Source organism: Micropterus dolomieu, linkage group LG16, assembly GCF_021292245.1.
Source record: "Micropterus dolomieu isolate WLL.071019.BEF.003 ecotype Adirondacks linkage group LG16, ASM2129224v1, whole genome shotgun sequence".
NCBI classification, from domain to species: Eukaryota; Metazoa; Chordata; class Actinopteri; order Centrarchiformes; family Centrarchidae; genus Micropterus; species Micropterus dolomieu.
Window position 1 is genome coordinate 10,532,457 of NC_060165.1, and position 19,085 is coordinate 10,551,541.

The following is a 19,085-nucleotide window of genomic DNA, read 5'->3' on the forward strand; positions in this document are numbered from 1 at the left end:
GTGTGTGTGTGTGTGTGTGTGTGTGTGTGTGTGTGTGTGTGTGTGTGTGTGTGTGTGTGTGTGTGTGTGTGTGTGTGTGTGTGTGTGTGTGATGCAATTCTCCCCGCACTGTATCAGGGCAGAGAAGAGGTTGCCACGGTAACAGCGGTTGGGGCTTGGAGAAAATGGGAAGGGGAAGCAGGGAGCAAACAGTAGGGGAAGAAAAGAGTGTAGGTTTCCACTGAATGAAGCCGTAGTTTGATGCTCTAACTGTTCCCCTCATCCGTATCCACATCAATAAATCCACGGGCCCACTTGGACAAAAATTTACTCATTGACTTAGATACAACAAAACATCAGTACAGGACGATTACAGAAACGAGTTGATTAATTAATGAGAATAAAATAGGGAGGGAGAGGTAGAGAGGGGTCAATAACTTGTGTGGCTCCACTCTCTGCTTGCCTGACAGTCCTCTAAGGTAACTTCCCAAACTTTTATTGTGAGAGTTTCCAGAAGCAATTAAAGGTGCATGCAGTTAATAGGAAAAGACAATCACAGTCTATTCCCCAAATATTACCAATGTAATATTTTCATGCACTCTAAATTATCTGCCCAAGAAATAATTATGACATGTATTCCTTCCTATTCCTTCAACATCAATGAACCATGTAAACTACTGTTTTAGATGAGCTTGAATTATTGCAAGTTACGTAGTCAAATATTTCTGTTTATCAATAAATAGAATTTAGGCTCTTACAGACAGAATGAGTGAGAGAGGTATGGAGACAAATGGAAGAGGGAGAGAGTCAGACATTAAGCTGTACTTTATTTTTGTACATGAAACACTGATGCCAGAAGCACCTTGAGAGGCTAACACTGTGTTTGTTGTGTATTAATACTGTGGAAAGTGGCTAATCTTTTAAAAAAGAAAGCCAACACAAAATTTCCAAAGATTAGTGATGGTGTATAAGACAAAAACATTGGATGGTTTCAAATGGCATCAGAAATATGTTTTTTAATCTTCCAGTCTAAACATTACAGTCGAGACACTAAACGGAAGAGAGGTCCTTAAAGGGCTGAGAAAAATGGAGGGAAATGGTGTGATACGATCGACAGCTCCAGAACAGCTACTGAATGGTTGTCCTGCTGTTTCCTTTTAAGCCAACATGGATGAGAAGTGCTCAGTGGAGGTGGAATTGTGAACATCAACAATTCCTTGAGAGCTAGGCAAACTCAATCTGCAGAGGAAAACTTTCCACAGTTTAAGGTGTGCTTACGCGGGGAAATGTTTGATGTGGTCTGCCAGTTCACACCACTACCTCTACCACCCGCCAGCTTCGAGGAAGAACTTTCAAACATTGCCGTCAGTGATGGACAGCTCACATCACCTCAGAGGTTAGCTGGATCAGACAAAGCACCGAGTGAACCGGTAAAACATCCTTCAACTGTCTGATACAATCAGGTGAAGAATGTGTTGTATAATGCAGCTTGCTTGTAGCAAGATGCAGCTGTTAGTCTGGGACAGACAATTTCAATTTGTCTTAACAAAATGGTAACATACAGTTTATAAAGTATTATATGCACAATGCATCCATCTATTCATTACCTACACCTACTTTTTCTAGGATTTGCTTGGGGCTGTAGCCTCTATCCTACATTTATTTATCCAGTGTATTTTAGAATTTTTTTGGAGACAAGGTTTTGAAATAAACAGTAACTAGCTTGTTGAAGCATGACCAATTCTACATTTAAATGGCAAAGGTACCGCAGTACTTGTTTTCCAGGCATTGAATTATGAATGAACTGATAAGAAAAAGGCAAATCACACACACACACAGACACACACACACACACACACACAGGTTATAGACCAAGCCTGTAGTACCACTGTCTACTATACAGTCCAAGTTATGAGCTGTATTGAATTTAGCATTTTATACAATGACACCTATATATTACCACCCTGCTCCCTAAATGAGGTGTTAGTTTGAAAATAAAGCCGTTAAAATGTGTGGTATGCAATTCTGGAGAAATCTCTTACCATGATATAGAGCGAACAACGACACAGCAAATAATGTAACTAATGTTAGCTAGGTTGTAAAGGAAAAGGATGAGGCAGTCCCAGAGCCAGCACATCAGCTCCAGACAGCGATATTGACAACTCTCTAGCTACTATAACATCTAACATCATAGCAGCAGCACATCCTGGCAAACTAGAACGTAAGCTTATTGTCCGTGGGCAAGTAATTTAACGTTACCTGACACACAAACCATGCCTGAACCGGCTGGAATAGTGTTGTGTTGCTCCGTCTGAGCCACTGTATTTATTTCATATTTACAGAGTCAGAGCTTTGTACAAACAATAGACTTTTTTTTTTTTAAGCGCACACACTGTACGGACAGCTAGGGGACCGTTAGGAGATATTCACTGAATATAACAAAAAGAGGTGTATGGGATTAGCGTCGCATACCCCACCTTTAAATACTGCATGGAAAGTTGGAAGGCCACTCACCAGTCTGTAAAGCTCTGTAACGCTGATTTCATCTGGGTCCACCATGCTGAACTCTTGCCTGGGCACCAGGTCCAAGCAGAGTTGTCTGTAACACAAAGATTCATGCAGTGAGAAAGTGAATTACATACAGATCAGAGATATCGTATACACATTAATAGTTATTTTATATCCTACTCCTGTGGCGGGCAAAACAGAGATGAGAATCAACAGCAAAGTGAACAAACACTATATATAGACCGACAAGTCCTGTCAAATAACCCGTATCAGTCATCTAAATAAACCTGACAGATTGTCCACTTCTCAAAAAATGAACAGATGAAAATGTCCTCCCCCTTTAGCCCCCCAGCTATGCCCGATGTCGTCTAACCTTCTACCACCAACTGCTCCCCTCTATCTCATCCTTCCACCCTCTCTGTTCCCTCATGTCCTCACAGACAGCTCTACCTCTCCCTTTCTCCCTTCTCCCTTTTCATCGTCTCATCCTCCTCTAGAGTGGCACTATCAGTGGACCAAAACGGCACGCTAGAGTGTGCCTCCTTGTCAGCAATAAAAGAGACAGGCCTGGTCAACTATACAACAGCCCACAGCAAGGGACTGTCCACACATGTCCTCACTAAGGAGGGGTGTGTGTGTGTGTGGGGTTTTTTTTTGAGGGCCTACAGCATTGAGATGAAGGAGAGAGAAGGGCAAGGACCGATATAAAGAGAGAATGACAGAAGTTAGGAGATTTCTTTTTTATTTCACCCCCATGGCATGGAGAGGAAAGAGAGGAGAGGAAGGGCGGGGAAAGTGGTGTCAGCGTGAGGGGGAGGGAGACTTGATAGAGTGAACAGTGTGCCTGCAGGGATGGTAGGTGACAACAAAAGAAAGAGGAGCAAGGAGAGAAGAGAAAGTGCAGAAAGAGAGAGAGACAGTCTGAGAAAGAAGGAAAGTAGCAGAAAGCTACTCTCTAACTTGAATACAAGCTGAGACTGTTTTATTTTCTAATTCACTTTTGTTTACTTCAGGTGAAAGCACTACTGCTAAATGAACCAACTTGTTATTAGAGCATGCTGGCCTGTTTCTCATTAACTACAAAAATGCTTTATATTATTAATAACCATAGCCACAAATTTTAGTCTAACTATTTTAGATTGATTTTCCGCCTTCCTGGCAGGCACAGTAAAACTCTTAACTCTCTCTCACAGAACACAAAGTTTGATTTATTTTTTTTCATTTATTTCTCAGAGGGTACATTGTCATAATTCAGTTATGCAGATGTGAGCAGGGACTGAGATTGACACATCAGTGGTACAATTAAAGAAACTCAGACAACCAAGATTTTAGGGTCAGTTGCTGAAAAGCATAGCATACGAGAGTTATGTTTGAAAATCACACACATTTGACCACATAGTTACGAGTACTAAAGAGCCCCGTGAACTGGCAATGCACCAATCTGATGCACCGGGTCCGTATCGGCATGATAATCATTTCACCGAGAGCATCAGACATGAGACGCCCGCATTAAATACAGTTTCTTTGTCAGTGTCATTAGACAATTCAGCGTTTCTGCTATCAGTTAAATTCATTCAGTCGTGGTGGGTTGCAGACTCTTTTATTGCCAAAGCAATTGCTGGTCTCGTGTTACCTTACAAAATAATTATTCCAGTGAGTTTCACACAGAGAGATAAGATATTTTAAATTCAAGTTCCTGGGTCACCAGAAAGTACCACCCCCAGACTTTTTTGGTTCCTGGAACTACAGCATCCCTTGTTTCTCCAGTCTGAACACAAGTATCTAAAGTTTAGATACTTGTGTTCAGACTGGAGATGGAGACTGGAGAAAATGGATCACGTCATGGAGGTGGTTGTCCGAACTGTTAATTTCATCCGAGCCAGAAGTCTCAATCATCGTCAGTTTGACAGCCTTTCTGAGTGACTGTAACATTACCCATAGTCTGCCATACCACACTGAAGTAAGATGGTTAAGCAGAGGTGCTGTGCTGAAGCGCTTCTTTGATCTACTTGGGGAAATCAAAATGTTAAGGAATTACAGTGCCCACTATGGCTCCAGGACCTTGCATTTATGGTTGATATTACAGAGCACTTGAATAATCTGAACAAAATGTTGCAAGGACGCAAAACAATTGTAACACAGTATTATGTGCCCGTTGACATGCAACTTGAAATAATTGATTTGCAGTGTGATGTAGAATTGAAGGACAAATTTGCCTCAGTGGGCTTGGACAAATTTTATCAGTATCTCCTGCCAGGCTATCCTAAATTAACAGCACTGGCTGCAAAAATGTTGTGCATGTTTGGGACTACCTACCTTTGTGAGCAAGTTTTCTCAGTAATAAACATTAATAAAACGAAGCTGCGCTCAAAGCTCACACATAAGCACTTAAATGAGACATGGATCAGGACATGATGCCTGATATTGATGCACTTGTGCAGGCTAAAAGATGCCAAGTTTCAGGGGCAAATACAGAGCAAGGCTAAATCCAATGGAATGCTGCTTTCAACGTTGCACTATAAAAATAAACAGCTGTGAAATGAATATTTGCTGTGGAAATTGCTGTGAAAGTCAGCAACAGATTTACTACAAAAGAGTTTTGTTGAGTAAAATATTATTTCTTATGCATACCATATATGTTATGTATGTGAGTATATTTTTTATATGTATACATTTTATGCATTAACAAGGAAGGGGACAAATTTACTTTATCAATTTTCTGTTTAAAACAGCTGCCACTTAAGATTTTAAGTGTGGAGTCAATTCATGTGTTCAGAATTGCTTCCCAGAATTGGAAAATGGATTTTAAATAATTTCTATATATTTTGATGTGTTTGATTTATGTTAACATGCAGGACAGTGTTTTTAAGTGCCACAAAACAGTGACTAAATGTTTTGCGACATTGTACAATCACTGTGATCAGTTTTTATGGATAATGCACTTAAACAAATGTTAAACTGAGTAATAGTGTTATTGAAATTGCACACACTTTTCTTAGAAACTCTTAGGTTGTTCATAATATATTTTGTAAAAGGTCAATTCATTTAATATGAAGATTTTTATAATTTCTTCTTTGCACTAATACAAAGAAAAAAGTGGACTTTTGTTAGTTCTATGTCATTTTGCTATGAGTTTACTGGTCTTGCCCCTTTGAGATCAGATTAAGCTGTATGCGGCCCCCAGACCAAAATGAGTTTGACACCCCTGATCTAAACCAAGGAGGGCTAACTTTGACCTGGATGACCAAGAATCTTCACAGACAAAGTTTCTAAAGTTGCTTAAATGGTTCCTGCGTTTCTTATAAAGTTCCTGCCGTGGATACGGGCTGACAAAGACAAACAAAATGCTAATATAAATGATGTGAAAAGAATGATATGAATGTGTTTGTGTTTTGTATTAAAGACTGCAGCTCAGCAACAAACCTTCAAATCCCTGATGTTAGATATTTTTATTGAACGCACCCAAAAGCAAGACTTGCAATAATAAACTATGCAATAAAAAAATTACTTTTACAAAAAAATAAAGCTGACTTGAGTGTTCCCTATGATAGATTGCTGCTCTCAAGCAGGCCTCTTGTCACTGGTTTTTGATTTTCATACAACACTATGAAGTGAATGGAATTTCTGAGCAGGGGGCGGAAAAACAATTTAAAATTAATAGCAAAGTTTCCAATGAATAACAAACATAAAAACACAGATGTGATCCTTGAGATGGAACAATAAAACATTGTGTTGGGTGTATTAAATTAAAACAACTGCCCCATAAGCCATATTTGGACATCTTTTCTGCCCTTGTTCTACTCACTCATTGCCCCAGTCCAATCGCGCCGTGATGTGCTGCTTGACGTCCCTCATGCGGTCATGGGTGAGGTGGCCCACCAGCACCTGCCTCCTCAGGTCCAGGATTTCATTCATCACATGCCAAAGTCGGTGGAACAAATCGCCCTCATTCTTCTGTGGCAGGAGGAAACGTCGGGCAGGGACGGAGAAGGAAAAAATGAGTAGAGCAGCACAGAGAGTCAGTCAAAGGCGACAAATGAAAGAGAAATTGACATGAAGGAAAGACAGAATGAGGATGATAGGCAGAGGGAAAGACACAGATAAGAAGATGAAAATATACAGTTGAATCCAGCCACCCAAAAACATGAGTGAAAACGGAGTAACAGAATACACATTAGAGGGCCAAATCGACATTGAGAGGAACAGGCAACCCAGAGAGAGAAGCAGACAGAGGGACTTAAAATGCATCTGAGCAAATTAGCTTCTGTGTCCTGCTGCTTTTTGCCGCAAATGTATGCACTTTGATCTGTGAGTATTCATCAGCTCAATTTAATCAGCACCCCAGATGGCTTAATAGGCCACAAACACAATCAAACCAACTAATGAATGTGTATGAAAAAGCGTTGACTGTTTGCGGCTTTTGAATTACCCAGGGCCAGACAAATTCACTATATAAGGAACTTAAAAAGGCAGCATCGCTTAGGCTGTAGTGATATTTAAATCGATGCAAATTGTGTGTGTGTGTGTGTGTGTGTGTGTGGATTCATACCACATAGAGTTGTTTGGACATACCACATAGAGTTGTTTCCACATGGCACCCCAGTCTCGCAACGTTGATGTCATCTCTGTGATGACAGAGTCTTCAACGGGGATCACAGTCTCAAATTGCCTAAATACACACATGTATAACAAGAAAATCCAGTTCAAACCTATACAACAACCTCTGCGCACACACACACACACACACACACAACGGGGATAAGAAAGGAGAAAAAAAAACATGGCATTACTTACCCCTTATTCTTGACGTGGGCATTCTTCAAGTGGATGTAGCTGGATGGGAAGATCCCCTTTCAGCAGAAGATAAACAGGTTAATGAGAGGCTCTTCTAATTCTCAGCAAGTGACCGTTAGCATGAGGCCGAGATGCACATAATCAATACAAGTGTGTTTGTGGGTTAAAAGAAAGGAGAGCTGGGGGGGCAGACAAAAAGATAAAAGCAAGGAGCAATGGGATTTAGGAGACAAAAAAAGATGAAGAGTGTGACGCTAATAAACTGCAAGTTGCTCCTTGTCAGGGAGATCAAAGTAGAACTTGCGTTTAAGTTATAAGTGCAACACACTCACGCACACAAAGTAAAATCTACTCCCAACTTCTTTTTTATTATCATAACCACCACCCCCAAATGTTTTTTATGGAGTGTAAGCCTCATCCAAACAGAGGGTTTTGACTTGACAGAATGTGAGTTTTACGACACTCATTGCTGATCATCATGAAGACACGCCTGACAACGCTGGTCTTAAATAAACGTGCCATTCAAGGCAACAAACGTTTAAAAACATATATATCCTTAATAACAATTATATAAGCTGTTACTTTGAGTTATTAGCCTTCAGGTTACTGACTAATTGTCATTGTAGGAAAAGCACAGGTGTTTCTAATAGCATTAACAATGGCTGGTGTGACACTCAGACAGCACGCACAATATCAGGAGCCTGAAAATGAAGCAGCAAAACATTAACATTAATTTTATTATTCAGACGTGTGCTTTTCCTGCTGTCACATGTCAAAATGTCATCCGTGAGTTGCTTTTGTGAGTCTAGTTCACATTAAAAGGCCCTGCACATCCACTCGGGTGTTTTGACTTATTATGGCTGATGAGACACCTCTCAAACAAATTTAAGAAAACACTTCATTATAAAGGGCATCAGGGTTGAATGACGGTACAAATTAGTTTTAAGCAACCAAAAGACAAAACATGCGGACACAAAAAACTTCCCCTCACCTTGACATTTGGATTCTTCAGGATGAATCCTCGGTACCAGCCTGCAGTGACAAAGCACCATTTTAATTTACAGTGTGTCATAATAAATATTATAACTTAAAATCTAGCTTAGCCTGCAGGGCACACAAGGAGAGTTGGTTGAGAAATATGGACCAGTATACATTTAATCATAGAAATACACAAAAGGAGATATGTACTAAATATTAATAATAAACTTTATTTCTATAGCGTCTTTCACAACCAGACAAGTGCTTCGCAAAATACTATATAGGTGCAAAGATGGCGAATCATAGAGAAGTACAACTTCCAAGATTTCAAGAACATAGAGAGAAGAAAATATAAAATAACAACATTAAAATATTTGAATAGACATGCAAATATTATACAAATGGCAGTCAGTACAGGTGGGTTTTTATAAGCTTTTTATACTAAGGCACTGACTCAGCTGATAGGATGTTGAGGGGGAGTTTGTTGGAGCCATTTATTTTAAAATTGGGCCATAGAGCTTTTAACATCATTTGATTCTCTGATCTGAGGGGTCTCGGAGCAGAGTAAGGGGTTAAGAGTTCTGAAATGTTAAGCGGATCCAGACCATGTAGGATGATTTCAAAGTAATTAATAGAATCTTAAATTGAATTCTGTAAGGGATGGGCAGCTAGTGTAATTTGGCCAAGACTGGAGTGATGTGTTCCCTACGTAGAGTGTTTGTGAGACAGGAAACCGCTGCACTAATTAGGCAAGTAAATAATGAAATACAGTCGTCCAGGTGAGAAGAAATGAGGGTGTGTTGTTCGACTATGTTTAGGGGCAGGATTAGTCTTTCTGATTTGTAAATATCAGGACTGGACAAGACTCTTAATGTGCAGACTGGAGTTGAGGTACTGATCAAAAACAACTCCCGAGTTTGTAGCTGAGTGTTTCGTGTTAGTTGTTAGTGGTCCAAGGTGGTAGAAATATATACACGACCAGTCACCAGAACTTCAGGATTTTGTGTTGAGCTGCAGGAAGTTGGAAACCACCCAGTCCATAATGGATTGTTACTATATTCAATGCTACTGAGGCATACAACTGGGAGTCATCGGCATAAAAACGGCAGGACACAGGGGTGAAATGGCTAATAACATGGCCAAAGGGCAACAGACACAAACAAACAAATTAGGGTCATGGACTGAGTCCTGTGGGACCACATGACATGAGAGTAGTTGACATTACATTACATTTATTCATTTACTTACAATTGCTTTATATTTCAGATACCACGCCTCTGAAGCGACTAGGGGTTAAGTGTCTTGCTTGCCACCAGTTAAAGAACCAAAGCTGTCAGCAGTGACTTTAAAATCTCTGTTTGATATGAAAACCAATTAAGACCAGTTTCACCTAGGCTAACCCAGTTCCTGAGTCTGTTGAGTAGAACTACATGATCAATGTAGTGAAGGCTGCACTCAAGTGCAGCAAAATGGGAATAGTGAGTTTCACACTCACCATAAGATGTCATTAGTTACTCTGAGTAGGGATGTTTCCGTATAGTGGTTCTTTCTGAAATTTGTGAAATATATTGTTTCCTTGCATTATTTATACAAGTTGCTTAGCAACCACCTTTTCAATCATTTTAAAAATCAAAAGGTAATTTTGATATAGGACAGTAGTTATGGGGGAGTGTGGGATCTAATCCAGGTTTCTTAAGGAGATAAAGGGTCCAAGCCTGTTTAAAATAGTCCAGGACAAGGCCAGATCAAAGAGACTTGTTCACAATGAATGCGTGAGAGAGGCTATGCATGTGATTTATTGATTATGATCCAATCCTTCTGCTGGCTGCATGTACATAAAATGTAATCTCTCCAGACAATCAGTTTTATTCCACTTCAGTGTCACATGAAAAGGGGACAGAGACATTAACAGATTCCTGACTAGGTACTTCACTGAATAACTTTCCACAACCACTAAAAATGTCAACACCATTTTAGATTTTGTCAAGCAGCACTCAATAGCATTGTGGTACAAAGTAACTTGTTTATTTTTAACCTGTGTTTACTGTGACCACAAACAAATGTGCAGCAGTGTGAAACCTGTGAAACACTGAGCCACTGAAAACCTTGTAAATCTCACTATGACTTGTCCTAGCAGATGTGGAAAGAAAACAGACAGAAAAAGGTGACAAACTCTGTGGCTCACATACATACCCCAATAAATGCTCTTCTCACACTATTACACACTCCAGTCTGAACTCAAGCCAAATTAGTACTTGCTTGATTCTTTTGCAAATCCCAACACTGATAGAAACAATCTAATACATTTACAGCAGAGGCTTTGAGCTGATGGTCTTATCCAAACTGACAATTTAAGCTCATTCCACTGTTGCAGTGATTGTAAGTCCCACCAGATAAGAGCATTATCTTCATAACTCAAATGTAAATGTATTAGATTATTCTAATCACTGTTGGGTTTCGCCAGAGCAACATTACAGTTAGGTAATATTTTCTCCCTGATTTGTTTCAGGCATGCATGGTCAGAAGAGCATTGAATGAGTAATTCGTCTCGGCCTGCACAGTGGAACACAGCTCAGTATTTCCAAGATGAGTCATTCTTTTAGTGGCATAGGTCAAGTACTATGACTCCTTTCTGCAAAGTTATATGGATAGGATGGAAAGGATAGTAACACGCCTGTATGAGATCAGTAACTCATCACTGTTTTCAATCAGTGATTCCAACAAGGAAAATATATATACGATTCTGTGCAGTACACACCTCACCAACATGAACAAGCTGTAACACCTGAACCCCATATGTTGTGATTGAGAATGAAGTTGAAATAGTTATCAAAATGAAATGGATAAATTGTTGCAATGGATAAAAGAAAGGGATAAATAGCTGGAATAGTTGGCCAATAGTAATGGATAAACAAATAGGCTGGATAAAAGTAATGGATAAACAGTTGAAACTTCGCACTTTTGCCTTTTTTGTAGTAAAATAATGTAGTAGTATAAATTCAAACTTGACCAAACCAATCTAAAAATGGAACATTTATTTGTATGAAATGTATAACTGACATCTAGTTTAAAGTTATTTGGACATGACATAATAGATTGTGTCTATGAAGTGTTATTAGGGCTGTGACTGTAAATTAGATAAAACTGGGTTGGAAACCACTGTTTTACATTAGTTTAACAATATACTGTGCATTTAGTCTAATGTATTCACTGCTGTCAGAAACTTGACAAAATTGCCAAGTCGAAAATCAATTACTGAGGCGGTGCCTTTACAGACAGGAGCCACATGTCAGTAAAGACACTTTCACATGGTACGCTCCCGTGTCAACAGTATCAACATGTGGCAGACCCATTAGTCTGTCTCCTCTGCTGTCAGCAGCCTGTCTCTCAGCCTCCTCGCTGCTGGCAGGATTCTTATTTCGTTCCTCCATTCTGGACCCAGCATTCCGCTGGCTGTGCTATTGTCTACTTCCTCCGGGCCTTTAACCGCAATATCACATCTCTCTGGCTGGCTGGCTGCACGACTGGCTGCTCGACTGGCTGACTCTCTCGGTGTGAGTGTGTGCTTCTGTCTCCCAACAGGAAGCGAGACAGAGTGTGTCGAGAGCACCGGAAGAGGGAGGTGTGTATGGCTGCTTATTTGTGTTAAGGTGTGCATGAGAGTGTGGCTTTGCTGTGGTTAAATGCTTTCATATTCTTCTGGAAATTTCACAAAAAAAAGGCCCAAGGACAGGGATAGAGAATGCAAAGTGAAAAAACATATTAACATAGATAGGGATAGACCGACAGCACGAGGGAGAGAGAGAGAGAGAGAGTGTTAGAGAAAGCCAGCAGAAGAGAAAAACAGACTCAGCGTGGGCAGGAAGGCGGGAAAAGCAGCCAGTCTGTGGTGCAGGAAACAGTAGCAAACATTAATTTCCCCAGCCATTCATCACAGACATGATGCTGCTCATTTGTGCACACACTGCACCACTTTCAAGAAGATCTATGAGAAGTGTGATGTCCACCAGGTGAACTTCCTGCACTTGATCAGCAAACACACATCGAAGCGTTCTTGCGTTTTTTTCTTGCAAATGTGTCTGTTTCTGGGCCTGTCTGTGGTTGCATGCATAAATCTGTGTGGGTGCCCGTGTACATACAGTACTGTGCCAATTACTTGTGATTTAATAAGGAAAATCAGCTTTCACATGGATTCACTTGATCTGTATATTTAACAAAAAGAGGAAACATATCTGTGCATGTGTTCACTTCATTAACCAAGCAAAATTACTTGCATGTAATTCTGTTTCTTTTCAATTATTTCTCTCTCTAACACAGAAACAACTAACTTAAAAGCAATGTACATATACTAAGTGTGTACTGTGTGCACTGTACCTTCACATTTCTCCAGGATCTGCACTGTGTCTCCAATTTCAAGTGGGAGGCCATGCTGGACAGTCCCTCGGAAACTGGCCAGCACTACAACAAAAAGAAGCACAAAACACCCACATGAGTTGTTTTTTGTTTTTTTTGTATTTTTGAGCTTAGTTATGCAAAGTTTTAAAAAAAGTCCTAAGACATAAGCAGAGTGATACAAAATGCTTCTGGGAAAGAGAGAGGAGGTGTAATCAATAATCTGTGTAGGTGAAATAAAATCAAAGCTTATAAAATCTCTCTGTATTTCTGCACAAACTCAAAATAGTAATAAAAACATTCTATGTAACACAGAACACATGAAGCTATCTTAACATGAGGACATTTGCAGCACCCATTCAGTCCTGAACACTCAGGGGTCATGGAACATTTTGTGTGATGCAGCGATAGAAGGAGAAGCCGGTATTTGATTCACATTGGACTGTTTACTGTAGCGATTCGTTCCCTACTGAGAGAAAAATCTCATATCTCTCATATCATGTTCTACAGACCTGATACAACCCTTTACTGAAACCATGGACACAGAACAGCGAAGGAATTGTGTTGTCCTCTCAGGTCAAATAACTGGAAATGTCAATACGTCATACGGAAAAACTTAAGGGGCACTCCGCTGATTTTAGACACAAAGACATGAAGACCTTGTGGAAGTGCAATAATAGTCATTGAGTGCCCCTTTAAGGAGAAGTAAACAGGCAGAGAGAGGAATTATGCATATAACAGATGGAGGTTTGGAGCAAGTGGCCAAGTTGTACACCAAACAAAGGAAGCACAGGGTGTTTGAAACATTATTATGAAAAGGAGATATAATGCATGTTGTGTTAAGATTGAAATTTGTACAAGTTTTGAAATGTAGCTTAAAATATAAACAGGAGGATACGTAAGGAGGTAGGGACAGAGAGATGCTTAGCAGTGAACGGTACTTTGTGCTGTGAGAGTGTAATAGCCATCAGCAGAGAGTGTCAGTTGACAGCTCTTCAGACAGAGAGCTGTGTCCTGCCGACTCGCTCACAGCAGCCTGACAAACACACACACACACACACACACACACACACACACACACACACAGCCAAGCTAACTTAAACCTGCATGCTCATGCAGATGTCACCCACTCCTCAATGATGTTCATACATACACTGAAATGCAAACGCTGACAGATCAATCCACACACACACACACACACACACACACACACACGCTGTAGAAATGTCTACACATCCTCTTTTCACAGACAGCAAATTCACACAAGCAGCCTATTCAGACAGCAACGTATGCAAGCGCACACACACAGACATGGCATTTACACATGGACACGCACACACACACAGACAGAGGTAAAAATGCAGCTTCACTGGGATTTGAAATGGAAATGTATAACAAGAGTCACTGCCATGCAGAACTGAGAGGGTTCCAGCTACAGCTGAAGTGTTTAGAGAGAATTTCATTTCCTCTGCCCGCGGGGCTCGCCCACTGTACCTGAACGCATCGTCCAAACAGCACTGAGAGAATTTTCCCCCGCTGGAGAGGGATAATATTTAATCCAGCCCAATTTAAAGACAGTTGGTTGCACCCAGAGATCTAGAGTACAAACATTGTGGAGACACAGGTAATGTTTCATGGAAAATTCTTACCATTCAGTAAATCCAAAAAAGTCACAAAGATCCGTTAGAGTTGGCTCCCTAATGGATAGGGCTCAGTGTTCTTTTGAATCCATGAGTTTATCGATATTTATTTGAAAACCAAAATACTTGTCGAAACCAAATCATAATAAAAAAAACAATAATCTGAGTCCAAAAATATAGTAGTGTAAACATTTATGTAATTCTGTCATTTTCTTAGAGAGATTCAGGTGCACATCGTCACCAAATTTACATTTTCTCCCCCATTTTTCTGAACACCTCTCATTATAAGAGGAGCCCATTTACTGTACTGTCATCTTACACCAGGAAAGTTTAGTTGAAACTGACGCACCCTCTAAAAAATTTGTTTTGTTTTTTATGAAAATTAGCAACAACCCGATGAACTTTCCTGATAGACTAAGCTGCACTCAAAGAGAAATATCATCAGCTAAACAGAGGTTGTCTGCCAGAAGTGTTTAAGTTTTTATATTTAGGGTTTTTTGTTCCTGGCAGAGTAGCCCACTTCCCAAGAGAGGATTCAGTTGAATTACCCATCCACCCACTCTCTCATGTTGACATTGAGATCAAGTCTGCTGATGAAATCAAACAGCAGCTAGACACACGTAACTCTGTGTGTGCATGTGTGTGTTAGTCTGTGTCCTTCTGCATTTTATGCTGAAGCTTCGCCAACTCCTCGTTATCCCTCAAGCTGCAGAAACACTATCTTTACAAGGGATTTGTCACAAGTGCACATCTGACTTTGTAATTCATTCAAAGACCAACCGCTTGCACACACGTCCACGCAGAGAAACCCAAAACTTGCCTAGTTTTTGTAATTCATTCAAAGCTCAATCACTCACACACACACACACACACACACACACACACACACACACACACACACAGATGGACGCAATCACAGCAAACACACTTACAGTCACAAAGTGTGCCCAATGCATGAATTATCCAAGTGACTTTCCCAGCTGCAGTCAACTAAATTATTCAGTTTCAAGTCGTCTTTTATTTCTGCTGCGAAATGAAAGCTTCCCGCCTGTCGATCCACAAGCCAGCTGCTGTATGTCCGTCTGTCTCTAACTGCCTGTCATCCTTCTGCCTCTGACTATCTGTCTGTCAAATGTCTGGGCTGGCTAAGCGCCAAATGATGCACTAAGACAGGAAAAGGTGCTTTACATTTGAAGGAATTGATTTGTTGTTGTATTCTTCCATTTGCGTGGATTGTGTCCAATTACGCCAGAAAAAGAGAACGCATAGTGCAAATTGGGAGAAAGATGCCATTCATGGCTGTTGGACTACACAGCTGCCGCAGAGCACAAGAACAGGCATAGCAGAGGAAAGTCCTGCAAACGACCAAAGCACACACATGGCACATCTAAGTGGATGCCACTGGTCCATGAATATCCTATTGCATAAGCTGAACAAAAGCAGACCTGCTGATGCTCTGTTATGAAATGAACCCACACATATTATCTGTCTATTGAACCTTTTTCCGGATGGCTTCTAATGACCAGCATTTTAGCCACCAAAAGGCAAACTCTGATCCTTCCTGACACACCCAAACACACACACAGCCTGATTCTATGTGACACCGGTCCACTGGGTCATGGCGAGGACGCTGCTATTTTTGACCAAACTATCTGCCCCAAACTACACAGGACACTAAGATGGCAGTCCAGAAGAGTCATGCAGACAAACAGAAACACGACGACAAAGAGACACAGACAGGGGAAAACCATGTTCATTGTCAATCTTCTCAAGAGAAAACAAGAGAGGCAAGGGAATCGAGACTGACGAATGCAACAACGGAGGAACAGAGAGCAAATATAGAAGCTGAAATAAAATTCAGAGGGTCTCTGGTGGAGAGCTGCTGCTGTATCACTGTTGCAGTGTGTCGTCTTCATGGAGCTAACATGGCAGCACTCATCTCAGACAAGAAGGTCACTTTGGGGTTCTTCGTTTATGTGAAGGTCATAAAGGGAGATACTGAGAGGACATAATGAAACTTGGAACAAGATAAAAAGGTTCAAGTTTGCTCACATCAAAGGCCAATAGGAAATATTACATTCACTGAAAATAGCTATATAGCTGAATGGTTACAGATGCCTCACGGCTGCAACTGTTGCAGGATTCGATTCTAGCTCGACCTTTGCTGCATGTCATACCCCGATCTCTCTCCCCACTTCCTGTCTGCTACCTGTCACTATGCAATGAATAAATAAATAATCCTTTATTACTCACCCCATTTTAAATAACCTAGACTTTAATCACAACTGAGAACAAGTAATTCATTTAAATTAATTAAAAATAAGCATTTAAGAAATGAGAAAATCAGAAACACTTTAATTATGTTATGACATTTATGCAACGGCTAATGCAATATTTTGCTCATTTTAGCATAGTATATATTTATAGACACACTTTAATAACACAAGTGAAGCATTTAATCATCAAAGCTTAGAAAGTCACAGAAGACACATGGGTTTAGGAGTTTAAAAATGACCTCTATTGTTACTGTTTCAACAGCGGCTGCTTGTTAACTGAATGTATAATGTGTTCAGTGTTCGTGTTCTCTCTTTTGGGTCTGTTCAGATCGATTATATTATTAACCCAGTCTAATTATCGGTCTAAATTATTTACATTAATTTATGCATATTGGGTTCAGATTTGTCTCTTAAATGTTGGTTGGCCGGTCGGTCCACCACTTTGTTCCAGACTAAAATATCCTAACAACCTTTTGAATGGATTGCCATGAAATCTGGTATACACACATCCCCCTCAGAAGGAAATGTAATCACTTTGGTGATCCGTTCCATCTAGTGTCAAGTCAGAATTTCACTTTGTCCAACTCATTGTTTTGTGACCAAATACCTGTTAACCTAACGACATTCCTATCATCCTCAGCTGTACTTAAGTGCTAATTAGCAAATGTTAGCATGCTGACACAATAAACAAAGACGGTGAATACTGTTAACATTATACCAGCTAGACTTTAGAATGTTAGCATTGTCATTGTGAGCATGTTAGCATGCTGACGTTAGCATTTAGCTAAAAGCGCCACTGTGGCTGAGTAGCCACGCAGAGCCGCTAGCAAGGCTGCTGTACGACTTTTAGCTTTGATTTCCGGTTCTTCTCTGTTCCTATATTATTGTAAACTGAAAATATCTGGCTTTTTGGACTGTTGGTCAGACAAAACACATCTAAAATGTCACCTTGGGTTTTTGGGAACTTGAGTTGAGCCATTTAATTTTTTTGACACTGTGTAAACTAAATTAATATTTGGTAATCAAGCATTAAAATGATTCATGGCTTCATCAATAGTGAAAATAATCATTATTTGCAGCCCAATTTCACATATCTGACCAGACAAAGCTGCACTGAAAGGAAACAATCTATTCATTAACCGACAGCAACTGTGTCCACACTGGATCTTGATGTCAGAGGTTGCATTTCGATCTGTTTAATGCGCTTTCATCTCGCCTTAATCCATTAGGAATTTGTGTGTGTTTGCTAGTTTGCAAGTGTAAGTCGAGAGCCCTAGAAAGCCTACTGGCTCAGATTAGGCTTACATGTGTTTTAGGCTGCCACTTGGAGTTGAGGCCTGTCAAACCATGTTACATTTGGTTTGCTTGTCGCTCTGTCTAAGCCCCTTAGAAGAACAAACACAGCCACAGGCCCTGAGTAAGAAGAGCACCAGCATTCCTCTTTCAAAAACGGCCAGAGCGACGACTGAATGAGGCAGGTATACCGCCAGTGATCAAAGCTCGATATTATGTTGCTTCTAGACTCAATTTTACAGAGATTTCACCATTAAAGTATAAAAACATTAAAGAAGCAGGAAGAAGCTACTGATTTCTGTCTCACAGCCCACCGCTTTTACCAGCTTTTCTGCACTAAATCACATGGCAAATTGCATTCAAAGGGCTCGTTAATGTGCTTTTTAACCTCATTAGCCGGACCCTTTCTTCTCTCTGAGTGATCTGACAACGATTCATGTGCATAATCCACTCCCACATGTTAATTATACAGCATTTATATCATTAATATGTTAATTTGAAAACACAGCAACTGGTGGTGCTCCACTGGCGTCCACTACTGCCAAATGCATGTAAGGATCATGAATATTTAATTTGTGTGTGGGACTGCAAACGTGAGCATTATGAAACCCGCACAGACCCACAAGCAAACACACATTTTTAAGGAAGGGTAAACAGGTTAATGGGTTGATTCTGAAGAAAGGAAGAGCGATATCCACAATGGAGAAGCAATGCTAGTTTTCGTCCCATTTCTTACACATTTAAATAGTGAACTTTAAAAAGCACCTACAGTTAAACACAGAACTAAAAGCTAACTATGCCAATAAACCTCTTCACTTCCTCATGGTGCACGTTCTGCATTTCCACCGTCCAAAAGCATAACACTGTCACAACTGCCAAACCAAAATTGTCCTTTATTCGAGCAATGTGACTAAAACATTCCTACTCAGACAAAAACTAGCTCAGCTATGTTTTGTCTTAGCCAACGTCATGCACGCTGTGTTCCTAATCAAAGACTTCAGGCACTTAGCTTTCTATTTGGTTAAATGAGGGTTAAAATGCCTCCACGTCATGTCAAAATACAGTGTCCTCATGGATTCAAGGCAGTGAGTCTGTGAATGTGGTTAACAACACACAAGGACTTACTCAAGGATCATACAGTAAGACAATCCAAACCACACAGACATATTTATGCATATATGAAGCACACTTGCACACACAAATACACAGAAACTCACAGGAGTGT

At 40.2% G+C, this 19,085-nt stretch overlaps 1 protein-coding gene across 7 annotated transcripts in view; it reads right to left on the reverse strand.

Annotated features, from left to right (window-relative positions):
- dock4b (dedicator of cytokinesis 4b) overlaps nt 1-19,085 on the reverse strand; it is a 122,317-nt gene that overhangs the window by 76,300 nt on the left and 26,932 nt on the right. For 5 of the 7 annotated variants that reach the window (XM_046072576.1, XM_046072575.1, XM_046072571.1 and 2 more), the window contains exons 2-7: nt 12,634-12,717; nt 8,273-8,313; nt 7,282-7,337; nt 7,060-7,156; nt 6,293-6,441; nt 2,494-2,578 (exon numbers count right to left, since the gene is read on the reverse strand). In XM_046072576.1, the coding sequence (XP_045928532.1) occupies nt 2,494-2,578; nt 6,293-6,441; nt 7,060-7,156; nt 7,282-7,337; nt 8,273-8,313; nt 12,634-12,717 (512 nt within the window). Of the gene's footprint in view, nt 1-2,493; nt 2,579-6,292; nt 6,442-7,059; nt 7,157-7,281; nt 7,338-8,272; nt 8,314-9,754; nt 9,815-12,633; nt 12,718-19,085 lie in introns of those variants that run through there. The other 2 variants (XM_046072573.1, XM_046072574.1) reach the window with 2 other exon arrangements.